This window comes from Glycine soja, chromosome 19 (genome assembly GCF_004193775.1).
Source record: "Glycine soja cultivar W05 chromosome 19, ASM419377v2, whole genome shotgun sequence".
Lineage (NCBI taxonomy): Eukaryota > Viridiplantae > Streptophyta > Magnoliopsida > Fabales > Fabaceae > Glycine > Glycine soja.
In genome coordinates this window covers 43,254,254-43,273,215 of record NC_041020.1, presented here as the reverse complement: position 1 = coordinate 43,273,215, position 18,962 = coordinate 43,254,254, and the positions used below count along the sequence as shown (strand labels likewise).

Sequence of the window (18,962 nt, the reverse complement as noted above, 5' to 3'; positions counted from 1 at the left end):
AAATGTGGGACTCACCTAGTTGGTAGCTGTGACTCACTTAGTATGTTAAGTAGGCACCTAAAGTTAATAAACTGATGATTTTTCTTCGTGTAATTCTTTTGGAGAATGGTTGTTACCTTACTTTCCGGTGGTAATCGTAAATGTTATATTCAATTTTTGTATAAAATTGATTCTTAAAATTTCATAATATTCAATCTATATACTAAATCCATAAGGTTCATATCTCATTTCAATATTTACACAATGAAGAAAACAGCATAAATTTATTTTGGACTTGTGATATTAAGTATGCGAATAACCTAATTTATTTTTTCCTAGAGTGATATCATTCTTTTATATTATTTGGAACCTATGCTTTATTTTACACCATGGGTGGTTCCAAATAACTTGGATTAGATTCTCCTTTCTTTAAAAGAAAAAAAGTTGGATTAAAATGTTTTTAAAATATAAATACCTTAGTTTTTAATGTTTTACAAAAAAAAAATTGGGAAAATGAGATAATTATTTTTTTCTCCCACATATTTTTTCCTGTTCTTTTCTCTTGAATAATTTCTTTTAAAATGAAAGAAATGAAAACTATTGATGTAAGTAACTAGTAAGTCAAACACACCCAAATTACGAAATTAAGAAGAAAAAAAAACCCATCATTTCAATGTCGAGCTAAATTAAAAAATTATCATGTCAGCAAAGACTGTTACACCTTCAGATTAGTAATTTTTAAGTGTTTTTATGTGGAGGTAAATGAAGACGGGGAAAACGATACTACTAATGTCAGAAAGATGCCCAGACCAAACCCAATAATGAGAGGACTTATTTATTATTATTATTTGTATTTTGTTGACGTAATCAATCAATGGAAAGAGGAATCTTAAGACGGTATCTATTATTTTAGGTAACTATTATTCTGGGATCCCAAACGGCGAGTCTTAGGAATCGAGGATATTAAACTTTTAGATGTGTCTTGTAGCGTGCAACATTGGGGCCGGCAAATAATGAAATGCTGTAACTTTTTGTGTTTGAACGTTAATGCTTGATGACGTCTGAGGGAAGCAAATTTGGAAATATTAATAGCCAACCATCTTGCAATCGAGAACTACAATCAATGGCGTCTGCACTACCTGGCGACGAAGAAACGCCACTTGTGGGCGATATTTCGGGCCTTGAAGGGCGCAAGAGCCACCACACCAGGGATGTTCATATCCTGAGCTTGGCCTTTCTCTTGGTCTTTCTCGCCTTCGGTGCCGCTCAGAATTTGCAGAGCACTCTCAACACTGTCAGTCTCTCTGTCTCTCTCTCTCTCTGTGTGTTGATTCTTTATAGTGTTTTATTATTGGTTTTTGAATTTGACTTTAGGAGGATGACTTGGGTACCACCTCACTTGGGATCCTGTATTTGTCTTTCACATTCTTCTCCGTGGTTGCTTCTTTGGTGGTGCGAGTTCTCGGCTCCAAGAACGCTTTGCTTATTGGGACTACTGGATATGTGCTTTATGTAGCTGCCAACTTGAAACCAAATTGGTAATTACTATCTGTCTGTATGTATCTATCTTGTTTTTTAATTTTTATATATATAAAGTGTGCTTTTTGGTTCTTGAAGATTTGGTCAAACTTAGTCTTGGTGTACGTTTGGATTGGTGGTGAAGTGAACTCACCGTGATTTTTGGAAGCAATAAATAGTTGCTTTTGTGTTGAACTCACTCTGATTTTATCTGTTTGTTTGCTTCTAAAAATCATGGCGACTTCAACTCACTACCAATCCAAAAACACATCTAATCTCTGTATTTTAAAATCGATATATTTGGTCCTTGCATTTTTTAAATCTGGTCAATTTTAGTCCGAGATGCCATGTGGCGGTCACGTGACTGTCATGTGTCTACGATTGGCCATGTCAACAAACTAGGCAAATAAAGTGAGGAGAGGGACTAATTTCTCCAAGTTGTAGAAATGTAAGGATTAAATCATCGAAGAGTATGTAAAATTAGTTCGTTGAAGTCAGGATTATACATATTACAGTGCAACATATGCCGGCCCTACTGTTTTATTTATGGAGAGTAAACTGAACTCTCAAAATCTGACCCATATGTTGTACTTAGTTCCATTCTTCAAAATTTAAATGATCATTATTTTCCATAATGGATTGGTCCCTATATTTTAACTTAAGTCGCTAAGGGATCAAAATTCAAATGATTGACAACTCTGTGAAGTTGGGAACCAAAATCTACCTTAAACCTTTTCTTTTAAGGTTGACCATCATTTAGGTTGTTGCTCATACATGTTCGTGTTCATAGATCTGCTCTTCTATCCGAGTTCCATTTCTGTTTTACTTAATGACTATGTATACTTTCATAATACTAATTTATTATGCATATCCTTGACCATTGAGCGATTCTTCTTGCAGGTATACATTGGTTCCTGCATCTGTGTATCTTGGGTTTTGTGCTTCCATAATATGGGTTGGAGAGGTACATGTAACATGTCAAAGGTTTTATAGCTCCTTCAAATTGTCATTAGTCACCTTCATCTTTACTAATTGTAGTTTGACCTGTCAGGGAACATATCTCACTTCTGCTGCACGCAGCCATTCTACAGATAACAATTTGCATGAAATTGCAGTAATTGGTGACTTCAATGGGGAATTCTGGGCTGTGTATGCACTCCACCAGGTGATCACTTTGTTGTTTTTGTTTCTTTTTTTTTAAAAAAAAAAAAAACTTTTAAAATATGAAGTTGATTGAGAAATACCTGTTTTGCAGTTTATTGGAAATCTTATAACATTTGCTCTACTGAGTGATGATCAGCAGGTATGTGGTGGTTAGTCTTGCAAATTTTCTTTTAATCTGTTTGTTTTAAATATCAGTTCATGATATTGCCCAAGCTTACCCCTACTTTGTTAGCTACTTAGAATGAAGAACTGCCACTTGTGACAAATCTTCAGAAAAAAGAAAATACTTAAACTAACTTTAGAATTTATGGAACCCTAGGTCCAAATTGATGAATTGAAATAGAATTAACTTTTCTGTTAAAGAAGTTCTTAACTTGTGATAGACCTCTATTTATTTATGAGAAATGCTAGTAGCACACTTTTTAACACACTTTCTCTTATTAGATAAAATCCATGCCCATTTCCTATTTGGTGTGTCTCATTACCAAACTAGTGAGAACACTTGAATTTCGACCAAGAGAAGAGAGTGTGTTACTAGCACTCCTCTTTATCAAATATTAGGCCTGTTTTTGATTTTAAAACTAAGCAGTTGTAATGGTTTGCCAAGAAGGTTCATGGTGTTGACACTGTAATTTAGCATTTCCATGTTTTGCTTTTCAATTTCCTTTTTTTTTATGTTTGATTAATATATGAAAATATGTTTATTTGTATGATATGCAAAAGATTTCCAAGGAAATGTGAATATGAGCTTGGATTTCCTTGTACCCTTCAAGTCTTCAACAATAAATGCTCTCTCACATGCTAACAAGTTTTGAGTTCTATTTAAAATGTTCTACATATTCTCAGGATTTAATTTTGTTTCTCATCACTGCAGGAGGGAAGTACCAAGGGCACAACTTTATTGTTTATTGTATTCCTTTTCATTATGACCTTTGGTGCAATACTAATGTGCTTCTTGCGCAAACGGAGTGCTAATAGCAAGGGACAACAAGAGCTTTCAGGTGCAGATGCTGGCGCATGTGCGTCCTTGAAGTCTCTATCCAAATCACTTGCCAGTGCATTGTCTGATGTAAAGATGTTGTTGATCATACCCCTTATTGCATATTCAGGTCTACAACAAGCATTTGTGTGGTAATTTCTTATGAATTATAAGGCATTCATCCTTGTGGTCTTTCTATAATAGTTCTATGATTTATGGTGTCCATTTTATTCACATTATATCTTGTTTGTTAACGAAATACTTCTGTATAGGGCTGAATTCACAAAGTATGTTGTAACTCCTGCAATTGGTATTTCTGGTGTGGGTAGTTCAATGGCAGCGTACGGGGCTTTTGATGGAATAGTAAGTACAGGAATGCAGAGTTATATTTCCTTGCCGTTGATGGTTGTTTAAAATTAACTTTGATTATATCATGCTAACGAGCATCTGTTTCTTATTTCCTCTTCTTTTATTTATTTACTTATTTGTATTTTGAAATGTCTTGACCAACTGATACCAATATCTAGACAAGAAAACTGCCATGTTCTACATTTTTTGGGTGGTCTAACATGTAGAGCCCCTTGCCACATCAAAATACGTTCTAATGGGATCTATTTTATTTTCTTAATTTCTATGAATTTCAGTGTTCTCTGCTTGCTGGTCGTCTCACCTCTGGTCTCACATCTATTACAACAATAGTTTCTGTAGGACTTTTCGCTCAGGCAGTCGTATTAGTCTTACTTCTGCTAAATTTCAGGTCAGCAGTAATTAATTTTACTTGAATGAAGTTCATATTATGTAATTTATTTCCCCTCATGTAATTTCATCTAGCCTATTTCTTTGTCACTCCTGATGCAGCATAAGTAGCGGATTTCTTGGTACTGTTTACATACTCTTCTTGGCTGGTTTATTGGGCATCGGTGATGGAGTTCTAATGACACAACTTAATGCACTGATCGGAATACTATTTAAGCATGACACGGTATACAAATGATCTCCTAGTAACATGTTCATCATGTCTCTAAGCTGTTGTTTTGTTTGAGTTATTTTGCTTGCTCATCATATCACTAAGCTGGTGATTACCATATACTTGATTCACAACTTGGACACCCCCCGTTTTTTCTTCTCACACTGCACATGCTTCTTGCTTGACTTATTTTCTCTATCACCTGTTTTCCCATTAGCTCTTCTTTTATAATTAATGTCAAGTCTGTGTTGCTTTCCTGTGCAGGAAGGGGCTTTTGCTCAGCTAAAGATATGGCAATGCGCTACAATTGCTATCGTGTTCTTTTTCGCCCCGCTTATCTCGTTCAAAGCCGTGCTTGTGATTATGCTTGCTCTCCTTTGCTTCTCATTCTGCATTTTCCTATTGCTTGCTCTGAAGGTGGGGAAGGCACCATCACCCTCCACCAGTCAGCGAAATTAAAGCTGCTTCAACTGTAGATTGATTTTTTGTATTCATTCTCAGTCTGTCATCTCGCGTGTAGCACGCCCAATCTGGACTATGTCTTTATTTTTGTGGTAGAATTTCCTTAAGTTGAATGAGCTGTACAATTTGTGACAATCAGTGTGTTTGGTAACACATTTGTTACCACTGGCTGGACGTGGTTCTGCGAAAGCAATTAATAGTTGCTTTTGCATTTTTTGTGACGTGAATTTCTCATAAACATGAATCTCCTAAAGCAAATATAAGCTATACGTTCATTTGTCGCGTGGCTATATATAGTTATTCACTGAAGAATATTCATAGAAATGTGTCATACGAGCCAAATTCAGACACATATTTGTAGGTTTTGGAATCTGTCTCGGATCAATATATGTAACCTGCAGAGGATGTCTCGGGTAAGACATGAAAAATCGGTTTTGACCTTTGTGAACTACTACTATTTTGCCAACTACCATGTTTCCACGTGTGTAGTACTCTTCAATTTTTAATGTTTTGCCGAAGTCGCTCTACGGTCTAAGTGTAGACTAAACCGAACCTATAAATCACGGCCTAATGGCTAATTCTATACCTCACAACTTGGTCAGCACCCCCTTCATACGAGTCTCTCAAGTCATGCTCCACTTCAATGCTCAAAAAGTAGTTGTTATGATTAGGTAGTTCCGCACCAATTTCACTTCATTCCTGTCTTGTTTATAAAGGCAATTGCCAACCCAAAACACCAGCGATTTCACCTACCATCCTAGAGCTTCCCACCATGTCTTTTTTCTGGTTCTCTAACTTGGTCCGTATGCACCTCTCATGGCCTGTGCTAACCTATGCTGCCACGTGGATAATTCTGCTAACGTTGACGGTGGCAGTGGCATCTATGTCACCGCAGGTGGCATTTGTCTCCGCCATAACGCCTTCATCTTCGTTCTCTCAGAAGTGCAGCAGTGGTGGGTCCATTAGAATGCCCCTGGATGTTCCAGGTGACATCCTGTGTTTTCCTGCTCATATTTTCGTGAGGTCCAAGGTTGATCTAATTGTTCCACCCGTCTTTGCAGCGGTAATTGTAGCGGCTTCTGCTTGCGTGGTTCGTGCTGTGGGCTTGTGGGAGCATGACCAAACTTCTTCAAATGCAAATTAACTTGGTTATTGGTAGTTGTCTTGGGGTCAGATTTTCCATACCGCCGGCAAGAGAAATTATTAAATGGTTCAGGATTAGGATTACGTCAATTTTCATGTGACACAAGTTTTTCTTAGTTTCGGACAAAGAATGAATAAAACAAAATTATGTGTCACGTGAAAATTGAGCAGGATCATGGTTGTCCAAGATTATATGATAATTTCTAGTTGGGGAGTGCTTCTGCTAAACACGACCTGACGTGGAGATTAGGCTTCCCCTGTTTGTAAACACAAGGCTAAGAATTTGAGCTAAACTCATTGATTCTATAAACATGGGCTCATTTGTCTTTGTAAATCAACACAAAGACATTGTCAGCTATGCTGTCTTTGTAATAGACTTCAGAATTATTCAATTGCCAGCAATCATGTTGAAATTCCTGTTCCTTGTTCTTTTGTTCTTTTTTTTCTTTCTTTCTTTCTCTTTGGCCTATGCTGTAATTTGGGTTCGTGTCTGGAGTGTTAGACTGAGGACGATTTTGATCTTATTTTTCAATTAAAATCAATACTTCATACTATACAATAATAACAACAAATAATAATGTAATTCGATGACTGAAATGAAACGAAATGCTATTTTTAATTTCAGAACAAGTAGTGAACAACGCTTTTTTTTTTTGACAGAAAGTAGTGAACAACGCTAACAACCTATGATAATGTTTTTTTGTCTTTTGGCTGGTCCTTACTTTAGAAAGTTCGATATTCACGAGATCCTCAAAATCTATAATATATTATTATAAATTTTAACCATATAAAAATAGCATTTATTCTGTATAATAATAAATATTAAAATAACAGTTATTAAAAGAATTGTAGACTCAATAATAATATTGTTAAAAGATTAAAAAAATACAGATAGTGTTTTTTTTTTCCTCAACTTAATACAAGACCAGATGAATTCAAGAATAATATATAACCAAAATTTCTAAGATGGAAAAACTCTTCATAATGATACAAAATATGTAAAACAATTATTATGAGGGTGTGTTTTTTGTTATTAACAGAAAATGAAAGGAGGGAGAGATCCTATTTCTTCCAATTCTATCACGGCACTACTAACATGATAGGAACACTACTAGAGGTCTAAATAACCCAGAAAGATTATGGTATAAACATAAGCCAGTAAATTGCAAACAATTTTATTTGATTGTAACTACACAACTAACTTATGGATGAAACGAAACGTTTGATACAGAAATGTTTGGATGAAAAGAAATGAAACACCTCCTGGTGGTTCAGTGGGGAATAAAATGTTTGGAAACATCCTCAGACAACGACAAATTATAACTATAACTGTAACGTGCTTTTTATTGCATAACGAGCTAGTTTTCATAAACTGGTGACCACAACGAAGGCTTTTAATTTCCCTAAGGAGAAAACCACCTAGCTGCAAGTGCACTCAAGCTTTCGAAATTGATTTGATCAAATCGTTACTGAAATCCCAGAGTTTCTTTGCAAGCTGTTTGTTTTTGGCGTGTGAACTTGGTTTGCATTGATTGCAATCCACAAAGTACTTCCCAGTTACACCTTTCACGCTTGGGTGGAGAGCAACATAGCATGTCGTGGCTGCTCCCTATGATATATATATATATATATATATATTAATTAAACAGTGATTAGTGACAATTTATTTGGACTTTTGAACCCTTTCAAATGTAACATTTTGCACCTATATAGTGGAATCCTAAAATGATGGAGTGAAAGAAAAATACCTGGGGGACGTTCTTCCATATGTAAAAGGTGAAGACCTTTAAGAAATCTGCAATTAATAACATTTTGGCGTTACAAAGAAGTAATTAAAAATAAAAGTGCATCTACCTGTGTAGTTTGTTTGTGCTTAAGGGGAATTAACATACGCATAAGGTAAGATGAGTGTCTCATAAGAGGAGTCATTATCACTCCTGGATGGACCGAGTTGGCTGTGATATTCACACCCTCTTCCTGCACACAAATATCAGAAACCAAAAAGTAAAATAATACTTACTCAACGGCTAGTCAATTAGGACATACTCAGTTTCCAATCCATGGTATCATCATGAAAGGAAAGGACCTTTGGGTAGTTTCTCTTATTAATATGATCAATGGAAGAAATTTGCAGCAAAAACACATTGTTACATTAAAAAAATGTTAGCAACACAAACTATAACATATTCTTTAGAATACATTTTTTTTATCACTCCATTAGCTAAAATTTATTAGAAATCACAGAATTTTGAGGATTTTACTTCTTATTTAATTAATTCACTCGTGATTTTTGTAGTTTCAAATAAGTTTTAATAAAAGAAGATATGTTAAAAGGAGTATGTTGCTAGCACTCCTCTAGACATTATTTCTTTGTTTGTTTGTTTATCATTTTCTACATTGAAATTTATTTCAGGTTTATGGAGAAGGTCAGAGAAGCACAGCACTAGATGGATGACCTGCAGGCGACGAGAAAGCTCATTTGTATGTAATATGTTTGCTAACTTGGACTGCCCATACGCCTTCTTGTTACCATAACTGAAAAGTTATATCAATAGAAAAGAAATAAAAAGATGTTAAGTTCTACTTATCAGAATCATAACCATGAAGCAGTAAATTCAGGGCAGAAGCAACTGGAGTCAAAGTGAAAATACCCTTTTCGTTCATTGATCTTATTAAATCTAATCCCCTTTCTATAAGTGTAGTTATGGGCAATTGATGACAGATTTATGATCCTGCCCTCTATTCCAGTGGCTTTTGCAGTTTGTTGCATTTTGTCAAGAAGCAGGTTTGTCAAGTGGAAATGACCTGAAAAGTGAAAAAGATTAGAAAACATAATACTACTAATACCACCAGCAAGGGCTAAAGCAAAAGGCAAATGCTTTCCACCAGTGTCCTTATGACATTGGTTAAAGAACTAAAAAGAAAAAAAAAAATTATTAGGATGAACAGAATTGAGTTGTCCATAACTTTTTTACATTCTCATATGATCTTTACAATAAATATTTTCTCCTTCTATTTCCTTAACCAATGTCCTAAGGGCACTAGTTAGCAAGACTCAAAGCAAAAATGTTATGCAGGAATGCTGAGACATTACCAAGATGGTTTGTTGCAAATTGCATCTCAATGCCATCCTCTGAGAGCTTGAATGGGCAGAACATTACTCCAGCATTGTTTCTGACATGAAAAGCCCATGATATGATCCATATTTGGATTGACTAACTCAAAGATAATTAATGAATTGAACCTAAAAACTGAGAATGAGATAGAAGGTGGGGACTGAAAAAATTAGAAAAATGTAAGATACTCTCTAACATACGTTTTTAAACATATTCTCTATATTGGCCGAAACTCATTAGAAATAATAAATTTTTGTAAATTCTATTTCTTATTAAATGACTCTCAGCCGTAATTTTATATTTTCAATAAATTTACACTAATAGTATTAATAGAGAATGTATTAAAAAGAGTGTGTTTGCAAGTAATTAAACAAGAAAACCAACATTAAAATGTTGAGAGGAAGATCAAGAGCTATGAAGTTGTCCACAAATGATGTAATAGAATTCACTGAGCAAAGGTCGAGCTTCATTACGTCCACTCGTGCAGACTCATTCTCCTCTAGTATTTGTTGTTTAGCCTCCTTTGCAGACACCATGTTCCGAACTGCAATGATCACATGGACCTTTCGAAGAGCCAACACTCTTGCTGTCTCCAAGCCTATACCACTTGCTCCTCCTGCGTTTTTTTTTAGTGCTTAATTAGTAAAACAGATCAATATGTTATGTTAGCACAGGCATGATGCATCTTATGCATAGATAGGGGTGATTTAGAACAAACAAATAAAAATTAAAATGTTAAGTGTATGTTTGATTTATTTTATTTTAAAGAATTAATTGTTTATTCTTATCAATTTGTTAAGAACGTTTTTTTTAAAAAAAGTGATTATTTAATAAGCAATTGCTTCTTTAAAAAAGTATTCCCAAACAAGTATATATTCTTGATAAAAATGAGTTCATCATTTACTTTATAGGAAATGGTTATTTAAAAAAATATTATATTTTTTAAAGATATTTTTCAAAACTAACTGTTATTTTTAACCCTGCTGGATATTGGTGTCAAAGGTAAAAAATAAATCCTTCAATGTAGGAAGATTCTTTTAAGAAAGTGATTTCTTCCAACTAATTTTTTTCTATATACACATGTTGAAAAATCAAACCTCTTAATAATATTTAATATTAGCCATTAATACTCCATACCAATATAATAATAATAAATAAATAAAACTTATTTTATATGGGTATAAATAAATAAAAACTTAAGAGCATAATTATCTAGCAACTATATATTCAACACCTTGTTAATTAAACAAAGGGGTTAATTTTCTACAATAAACCTGGAGGAGATCATCAACACACTAATTTCAACTTCACCCTGCACTTCAAAATGAGTTGCAGGTGGTCCGCGCCAGACCTAAAACTTCTACAAGTATGTTTGAATTTGATTTACGGTGGGGAATAGTTAGTTATTTATATATTTTTTTGGTATCACCATAATTTTGTGGAGTAGAATTGATTTATGTATGTTATCCAAACATGTTATACATACATAGAGAATATGGACTAAAATACAAGAAGACAGCAGACAAGAATGTAATAGAACTGTTTAAATTGTTTCCTATGAACTTAAGAAGTGAGATTGATAACATAAGGTGTAAGGAATATCATGAATACGAAGATTTTGTTACACTTGTGGTACGAAACTGATGCATATATATGTAGAGGGATATTGAAATTGTAAATTAAAACTGACCTGTGATAATTGCAGTGAGGTTGCTGGCATCAATTCCATCAGTAACCTGTTCTGCAGTGGAAGCTGATCCAAACCCACTAGGACCAGCCATCCCTGTTACCAACGAAATAACACCCACCATCCTCTCACCACTCTAAAATGCGGAAGAAACCTCAAAGCTTTCCTTTCTGAGTTGTGACACAAATGAAGCCTTGTCTAGGAATATATATACACATGTGGCCATGTAAGGTATATAAGCAAATAGATAATGAGAGTGAATATGGGACCAAGAATTAAAAAATTAAAAAAAAAAAGGTTTTTTTATTAATAATAAAAAGAAGAAAGTTAGTAAGTATTGGTTAGGTCTGAAGCACGGAAAGAAAAGTTTAAATTTGACGAGTCGCGGGTAGTAGCTGCCCGGTTGTAAATCCCCTTTATTTAGAAGAGGTATTTAATCATCACCGGTGAAACACTGTTAACGCCTTCAACTACTTACGTACTACTCAACTCTTTATTTATGTACCGTATGGTCAGTAACTGCCCCAAATACCCGAAATAATGGAAGGATAATACATATAATAGTCTGTTGGTAAATATTTGTATTTTAATTTAAAATTTATAAATATATATTAATTATATTAATTCTATTTTATAAAATAAAATATTTATTTTAGATTTTTTTAAGATTTTATTTTAACGAGTCAACTAGTTTGTTAAATTTGTTTTAACAACTGTAGGTTGGTCTTCAACGGTCATAGGTTTGTCTATATATATACTCCTTTTTAAAAGAGAGACGACAGAATAACGTCTGATCTTTTTTCTCTCAAAAAAATTATCTTTCTTTTTCTATAAAAAAAATTTATTTTTGTGAGAACAAGAGCAATGGTGTTCAGAAGGTTCGGGGATCCGTACCTTGGGAGAGGAGCACAATCAAATTTTTATACCAGTGCAGTGAGACGTTTTTTCTCTAAGGATAGCGTTTACGCACTTCAACCTAGGCTATATCTTTCTTCCCCTAATTTATTTTTTCCTTGTTCTTATTGTATGATATAATGCATTATTGATTTATGTGGTGTCAATTAAAATTATTTTTCTACTGTTATTTTGTTATTTAATTAAAGACTCTACATCTTCTTATTTATTTCTTTCATTTTTATTTTATTTTTCTAACAATCTTAAAGTTCTGGCATGATCTTTAGCATTTAATTTTACCAAAATATCTATTATGAATATGATTGACTTCCCTTTTAGTAAGTCAAAAAAATTAATGGATGAAGACACAATGTATTATGCTTTATTAAAAATGTTTTATTATATTATTTCATTTGCTTAAATTTTAAATTAGTGAGAGATTTTTGAAAAATATTTTCTTATAATTTGAAATTTAAAATATATTTTCTTTATTAATGATGGTTTTGAAGAGAAAATGCTTTTAGAATTAGTTTATGTGAAAAACTAAAAGCATACTTCTAATTTCATTCCTACATGTCGGAAAATTATCTTTTACTTGGTCAAATGATCATGTGAACACAAGTTTTTAAAATCAAAACATTTAATGTTTGGTTTTTTAATTTCTATTATTTAACGTTAGTATTACTACTGCAATGTTGCTACAAGTTGACTGATTGTCTCTTTATATATAACTCATTGATAAAAGATAAGCCTGTGAAAATATAACACACAAAAATAATAAAATAAACACTTTGGTGAAACTTTATATTCTACATGTCGTATTCTTAATAGAGTACCTTATAAAAAAAATCTTTATGAGCTATGGAGAAAAAGAGAACCAAATCTGAAATATTTTAAAGTGTAAGAGTGTCCAGTAAAGGTTAATATTCCTATTAATAAGAAAAGGAAAATTGAAAAAAAAATGTTAATTGTATTTTGTTGGATATTTTTTTATATAATACTACTTATAGATTCTTAGTTGTTAATTCAAAAGTGACTAAAATTTCTAATGTTATTATTGTGCAATATAGAGATGTCACTTTCTTTGAAAATCTTTTTTCTTAAAAATAAATCGTTAAATCTTTATATGGTTTGAAACAAGTTTTAAAGCAATGACACAAAAGTTTGATTAAGTTATTCTTTTGTATGATTTTCAAATTAATGATAGAGATAAATGTGTGTATGTGAAACAATTTGATGATAATGAATGTGTCATTTTATGTTTGTATCTGGATGACATATTTATATTTGACAGTAATATGCATTTCATAAATGATGTGAAGTCCTTATTGTTTAGAAAGTTTGACATAAAAGACCTTGGTCAAGTAGATGTGATTTTGGGAATTAAGCTTATAAAGAAAAATGATGACATGACTTTTACCCAATCTTATTATGTTGAAAAGTTATTGAAGAAGTTTAATTATTTTGATGCGAAACATATTTTTACTCCTTATGACTCATCTATCAAGTTAAAGAAAAATTTGAGTAAAGGAATTTCTTCACATAAATATTCTCAAAGTATCGGTTCTTTGTTGCATTTGACAAATTTCTTTAGGCATGTCTGATATTGCACATGCAGTTGGTAGATTGGAAAGTAATTGAGGAATTTAGTGATACAAAATTGAAGTTTCTGATTTTGATGAAATAAAATTGAAAAGTGGTTATGTCTTTGTTTTAGCTGGTTGTGCAGTATTATGAAAAATCTACTAGACAAATTATTATTTCACATGAAATAAAAAATTATTGCTTTAAATACTGCTACCAGTGAAACTGAATTTCTTAAAAATGTATTATGCGATTTGTCATTGTTGAATAAGCATATACCTCCAATTTCAAATGCATTGTGATACTCAAGTTGCTATATATAAAGTTATTAGCAAAAATTTTAATGAAAAAAGAAGACACTTAAGAGTGAGACATAAGTCTATCAGAAATTTGATTTATAATGGTGTCATTTATCTTGACTTTGTCAAGTCATAAAACAATATTGTGAATCCGCTTACAAAAAGGTTGACATGTCAATAAGTATTTGAGTTGTTGAGGGGAATGAGACTAAAGCCTATTATTTAGTTACAATAATGGACACCCGTCTCCGTGATGATCCTATGAATGAAGTTCAACGGGTAACAACGAAATTGTTTGTTGACTAAAGTATACCAAAATGAAATTTGACGGAGTTGTTTCGTTTCTCATTCCTATGACAAGGTGTATTATAAATTGTGGCAATATTAAGGTTGATGTATTTATATGTGTGTATTTTTTGTTAAAAAAATACCTCTTTAATGAGTGATGACAATTATTGTAGGGGTGGGGGGTCAGAACTCACTCTTTGAGAATTCACCTAGTGAGTGTGGTGGAGGGACCGCCACGATGAGATATGAGTTAATCTCTAAGTGACACTCACGAAACAAGATACAAGCGCAAAGGTGTAACACGCTACCACTGATTAGAACCTAATTAAACGTCAATATTGTAGGGACTGTGTACTAAAATCTGATTAAAGAATATGTAGTTCAAGACAATCAAGTCACTACATTTTATCGGGTGAAAGTTCATAAACACTAGGTATAAGGCTCAAACCCAAAAGGTTCCTTATACCGAAATACAATATCACATGCTCTTTCTCTCATGTTTCTATACAAATTATCTTTTAGAAAATATATCTTAAAATTTTAAATTATGTGGGGGAATGTTGGTAAATATTTGTGTTTTAATTTAAAATTTATAAATATATATTAATTATATTAATTCTATTTTATAAAATAAAATATTTATTTTAATTTTGTTAAGATTTTATTTTAATGAGTCAACTAGTTTGTTATGTTTGTTTTGACAACTGTGGTTGATTTTCAACGGTCATATTTTATTTGTATTTCCTCCTTTCTAAAAAAGACAACAGAGCAACGTCTAGTTTTTTTCTCCCAAAAATTGTCTCTTTTTTTCCTATAAAAAAAAACTTATTTTTGTGAGAGCAAGGGCATTGGTGTTCAGAAGGTTCCGGGATCCCGGGATCCTTTCGCGCACACGATCGGAATTAACGGGTTGTCGTATTTTAGGAGGGGAGCACAATCAAATTTTTCTAACAGCACTGAAGCGTTTTCTCTCTAAAGATAGCGTTTACACGCTTCAACCTAGGCTATATCTTTCTTCCCCTAATTTATTTTTTCATTGCTCTTATTGTATGATATAGTGCATTATTGATTTATGTGGTGTCAATTAAAATTAATTTTCTACTGTTATTTAATTAAAGACTGCGCATCTTCTTATTTATTTCTTTCATTTTTATTTTATTTTTCTAACATATTCAAACACACCATCTTGTTTTTATTGCGTTAGTTAATTAATAAGACTAAATTTTGAATTGGTTATGTCTTTCTAAGTTAACTTCCAACATTTTTAACGGGTTAAAAAAGCTTGTTTAATCAGCAATTGGCATTCATCCTTTTCAAAGACAATGAGAACGGCTACAACAGAATAGGATATTTAATGCTGAAATGGATCTCTCCATTTTCTTTTTCCTCCATTTCTTTCATTTCATAAACTTTTAAGATAATAATTAAAATGAAGATGAAAGGTGATATTTATTGTCTGAAAAGCTTAATAATAAGAGAAATAAAGAGAAAGTGAAATGACGAAGATCCAAACTCATTTAATTTACTCTTTATTTACGGACTATCGAGAAGCGCTCCTCCGAAGGGAAAAGAAAACTAATTAATTCTTATAAATATTTTTTTCATTTCATTTTTACTAGGTACTTTACTTTCTTTTCATTTTTTTATATTTTTTCTTTATCTTTTTTATTATATTAAAATTAAAATATATGTTTCATCAAATAAAAATATTTAAAAATTATTCATGTGAAATTTTCAATATATATTGTGTCATCACAAAATTAAAATATGTTATTATTTTAACTTACAATGATCATTTTTATATTAGTTATGAGGTGGTGCATGATCAATGTGAATATTATGTTTTTTTATATTGAATATACACATAATCAATGTAAAATATTTATGCAAGTAAGTTGGGATATTTGAGTCATGTTTTAGATAAAATACTAAAAATTTTAATTTTGTGAGGATGAAAAAAATACTAAAAATTTTATAAAAATAAATTTTGAATATTTTCATATATGAGAATGAAAAATTATATTTTAGTGTTATATTTATCACTTTTAGTTTTTATATTTTTATTTGAAGAACTTTCATTTAAAATATGCTTTTTCCCCTTAGAACCAAATTAATAATTTTTAAAGAATCATAAGAATAAATTGAATCAAATAAAAGTATATTATTTACAAAAAAAAAAAAAAAAACACTTTGAAAAACGCTGTCCAAAAAATCAATAATGGGTTTTTGTAATCAACAATCAACTAACAGGAGTATATTATTTGTATCATTTAAGGCATATCGTACCATACAATGAACTGAACTCAAGGGGAGTTGGTTTTGTTTTCCTTTGAGGGCAGGTAAATGGACCACACGGCAGAATTAATCCTGGCTCATATATCGTTGAAACAATGACATAAATTCACTCGTGATTGCTGTTGTTCCTCATTCATCCTACTTGAACCTACATCTACATTACATCCAATAATACACACATATATGTATATATATATATGATATGATATATAGCTAGTCCTTCATGTGGCACCGCCGGAGCAGCAGAATTCTGGCGACAATTAATGCGGTATAGAGCGTGTACCGACGGCGACGTACCGTAGTGATGTAAAGATGAGTTTAATGCAACGTTCATTGACTCCGAAGCTGAGTCCCATGGATTTTTTTTTATTTTTTATTTTTTGAAGAGGCAAAGAAAGAGTCCCATGGATGATGACACTTCATATAATAGTTATTTATTGCCATTGTTTTCAAATTTTAAATTAGTTAATCACAGTTTAAAAATAAACGGCAAATTAAATGATGAGAATAGACCTTATTTCAAAATAGATTATTATATTGTGTATTAAATTGAAGTTTATTTTATTTAAAATCATTCAATTTAGTTTTTTTAAATGAAACATGTGTTAAGGGAATTTATATTAGTTGGTTGAATAGAATTGTTTTTGACTTCAACAAATAAAAAAATTGGCACATGTTAATTTTAATTTTGAAAATAAATTTCATAATTATATAAAAATTAATTAAATTTTTATCATTGCCACTTTAACATGTTAACTTGACACATGTTAAATTTTTATTTTCACTTTAACATCAGTAAGGGTCCATAGCTCAGTGGTAGAGCATTTGACTGCAGATCAAGAGGTCACCGGTTCGAACCCGGTTGGGCCCTAAGTTATCCATATTTTTTTCTCCCTTTCTTTTCCTTTGTTTCGTTAAAAGTATGTTCTTCTCAATGGGCCATAAATCCAAGCCCAACTCAAGAAGATGTTGCACAGCGTGTTACATGGTCTAACTATGCATAAAGCGAGTCTAGTTCCCAAAAAAGGCCCAATTGCCCAAAACATCTTTAGAATATTTTTCTCTCACAAATTATTTTAGAATATCAAAAATATTAATTACCTTTTCCAGTGATTCCTTCAAGAAATAAATGTGCTTGTGGATATGTAGTTATAATATACAATGTAATTAATACAAATATTTTAGTTAAATAATAATGATTTTATTCAATTTGGGAATTTTTTTTAAGGATTTACCCCTAAATCAATCCAAGCAAATTAGAGGTGTGCAATAATACATGGATGCTTTTAATATGACCTTTACACATGTAACATTTCCTTCAAAACTAATTGCCTTCAATATATTTTTCGCTGGCCACAACCATTACACACAATACAAGTCCGAATTTATTCTTTTTTTTTTTTAAATTACTCACGGAACTAATCTAACAAATTGCATGAAGCCTTAAATGCATAAAACACACCACCTCACAATTCACCAAACCACCACCAAACTACAGTATTTTCTAAAGCATCAATTAGTATAACAAATCTTCTACAGCTCCAAGTGTCCCCATTAGCAAAAGGCTCCTAAACAACAACTCATTACCTAAATACCTATTGAAGCCAAGTCTCGTAAGATTTGTACTATTGTTGAAATGGCTAATCAAAGAACAACCAGTTTATGCATATTCTATAATAAACCATTTACCACTTAACATCAACCAAAACATAAGTTGGGGAACCTTTATCATGTAAATGCGTGAAGATGAGAATTCAAGAGTTCATAACAGTTATGTTAGACTTAAACATAATTTTTCTTGTCCAATTGATTAGGCTTTTGCTATCTAGCTATGAATATTCTTTGCACTGCTACGTTGATTTTAATAATGAACGTGCACATGTCAACACATAATCTAAAGGTTATAGATATATTCATGAAAAGGTTATGTCCACAATGCCTCACCTCATTATGAGCTACAAGAACTTCCATCTGTGTGAAGAGGTTTACCATCTTATGCAGGTATTCTTCATGAATGTGTAAAGTGCGAAAATAAACGTGTCTGTTCCTATTGGTCATTTAAAGTGAGTTAAGTTTATCAAGTACTTTATTTTAAATTAATGGTAACTATAGGCCTACTTTATCTCTTTACCCGTTTCTTGAAGCAAAATCCATTCTTCATGCATTTTGTTTCAACTAGAGGTAGGTACATATTAGTTTAATCCATTCCACGTAAACCCACAGACAAATGGGCCAAACCTCATATACCTGCAACTTAAGAACTCTATTTAACTTTTACCCTTTAAAGAATTGTACGTAGATTTTATTATGTACTTTTTTAATTTAACATATTTTAAAATTTGATCGACTATGTGACGAAGTTATGCTGACCAATTTGATCATGTTGCTGTTTATAATCTGGCTCAAAGGTTTTCTTTGGAGTGGACCTTAGTGGTTTGATAAAAGGATTAAACGTAATGTAGAGGGGTTAGTGAGGGACCGCAATGCTTGTTGAGCTGGACTTTTTAGAAATCACTTGGGTATGTGGCAATATGGCTTTATCCACAATATTGGTCCATCAAATGTGCTTATGGCCAAGTTATGGGGT

At 32.1% G+C, this 18,962-nt stretch overlaps 3 protein-coding genes and 1 non-coding gene across 4 annotated transcripts; 3 read left to right on the top strand and 1 right to left on the bottom strand.

Moving 5' to 3' along the window:
* Window positions 1–892: 892 nt before the first annotated feature.
* LOC114400764 (UNC93-like protein 3) lies at window positions 893–5,346 on the top strand. The gene is made up of 10 exons (XM_028363393.1): window positions 893–1,273; window positions 1,354–1,517; window positions 2,398–2,461; window positions 2,549–2,662; window positions 2,753–2,800; window positions 3,536–3,792; window positions 3,913–4,003; window positions 4,285–4,397; window positions 4,499–4,622; window positions 4,872–5,346. The coding sequence occupies exons 1-10, from the start codon at window positions 1,034–1,036 to the stop codon at window positions 5,064–5,066; spliced, it is 1,410 nt and encodes a 469-aa protein (XP_028219194.1). The 5' UTR covers window positions 893–1,033; the 3' UTR covers window positions 5,067–5,346.
* A 148-nt stretch (window positions 5,347–5,494) lies between these two features.
* Window positions 5,495–6,634, top strand: LOC114400765. The gene has a single exon (XM_028363394.1). The coding sequence runs from the start codon at window positions 5,842–5,844 to the stop codon at window positions 6,211–6,213; it is 372 nt and encodes a 123-aa protein (XP_028219195.1). The 5' UTR covers window positions 5,495–5,841; the 3' UTR covers window positions 6,214–6,634.
* A 718-nt stretch (window positions 6,635–7,352) lies between these two features.
* Window positions 7,353–11,223, bottom strand: LOC114398477 (short-chain dehydrogenase TIC 32, chloroplastic-like). The gene is made up of 8 exons (XM_028360683.1): window positions 11,019–11,223; window positions 9,713–9,944; window positions 9,307–9,386; window positions 8,864–9,017; window positions 8,669–8,747; window positions 8,105–8,189; window positions 7,961–8,007; window positions 7,353–7,821 (listed from the first exon to the last, which is right to left on the bottom strand). The coding sequence occupies exons 1-8, from the start codon at window positions 11,137–11,139 to the stop codon at window positions 7,648–7,650; spliced, it is 972 nt and encodes a 323-aa protein (XP_028216484.1). The 5' UTR covers window positions 11,140–11,223; the 3' UTR covers window positions 7,353–7,647.
* Window positions 11,224–17,174: 5,951 nt separating this feature from the next.
* Window positions 17,175–17,246, top strand: TRNAC-GCA. Its single transcript has one exon. It is a non-coding gene; the product is annotated as a tRNA-Cys (tRNA).
* Window positions 17,247–18,962: the final 1,716 nt, after the last annotated feature.

Bases quoted from the DNA above. Each gene is read 5' to 3' on its own strand.
- LOC114400764 (XM_028363393.1), top strand. From the start codon at position 1,034: ATGACGTCTGAGGGAAGCAAATTTGGAAATATTAATAGCCAACCATCT. The intron at 1,518-2,397 runs GTAATTACTATC...TTCTTCTTGCAG, and splicing joins GCCAACTTGAAACCAAATTG to GTATACATTGGTTCCTGCAT. The intron at 3,793-3,912 runs GTAATTTCTTAT...ACTTCTGTATAG, and splicing joins CTACAACAAGCATTTGTGTG to GGCTGAATTCACAAAGTATG.
- LOC114400765 (XM_028363394.1), top strand. From the start codon at position 5,842: ATGTCTTTTTTCTGGTTCTCTAACTTGGTCCGTATGCACCTCTCATGG.
- LOC114398477 (XM_028360683.1), bottom strand. From the start codon at position 11,139: ATGGTGGGTGTTATTTCGTTGGTAACAGGGATGGCTGGTCCTAGTGGG. The intron at 9,945-11,018 runs GTCAGTTTTAAT...AAAAAAACGCAG, and splicing joins CCTCACTGCAATTATCACAG to GAGGAGCAAGTGGTATAGGC. The intron at 7,822-7,960 runs GTATTTTTCTTT...TATATATCATAG, and splicing joins TATGGAAGAACGTCCCCCAG to GGAGCAGCCACGACATGCTA.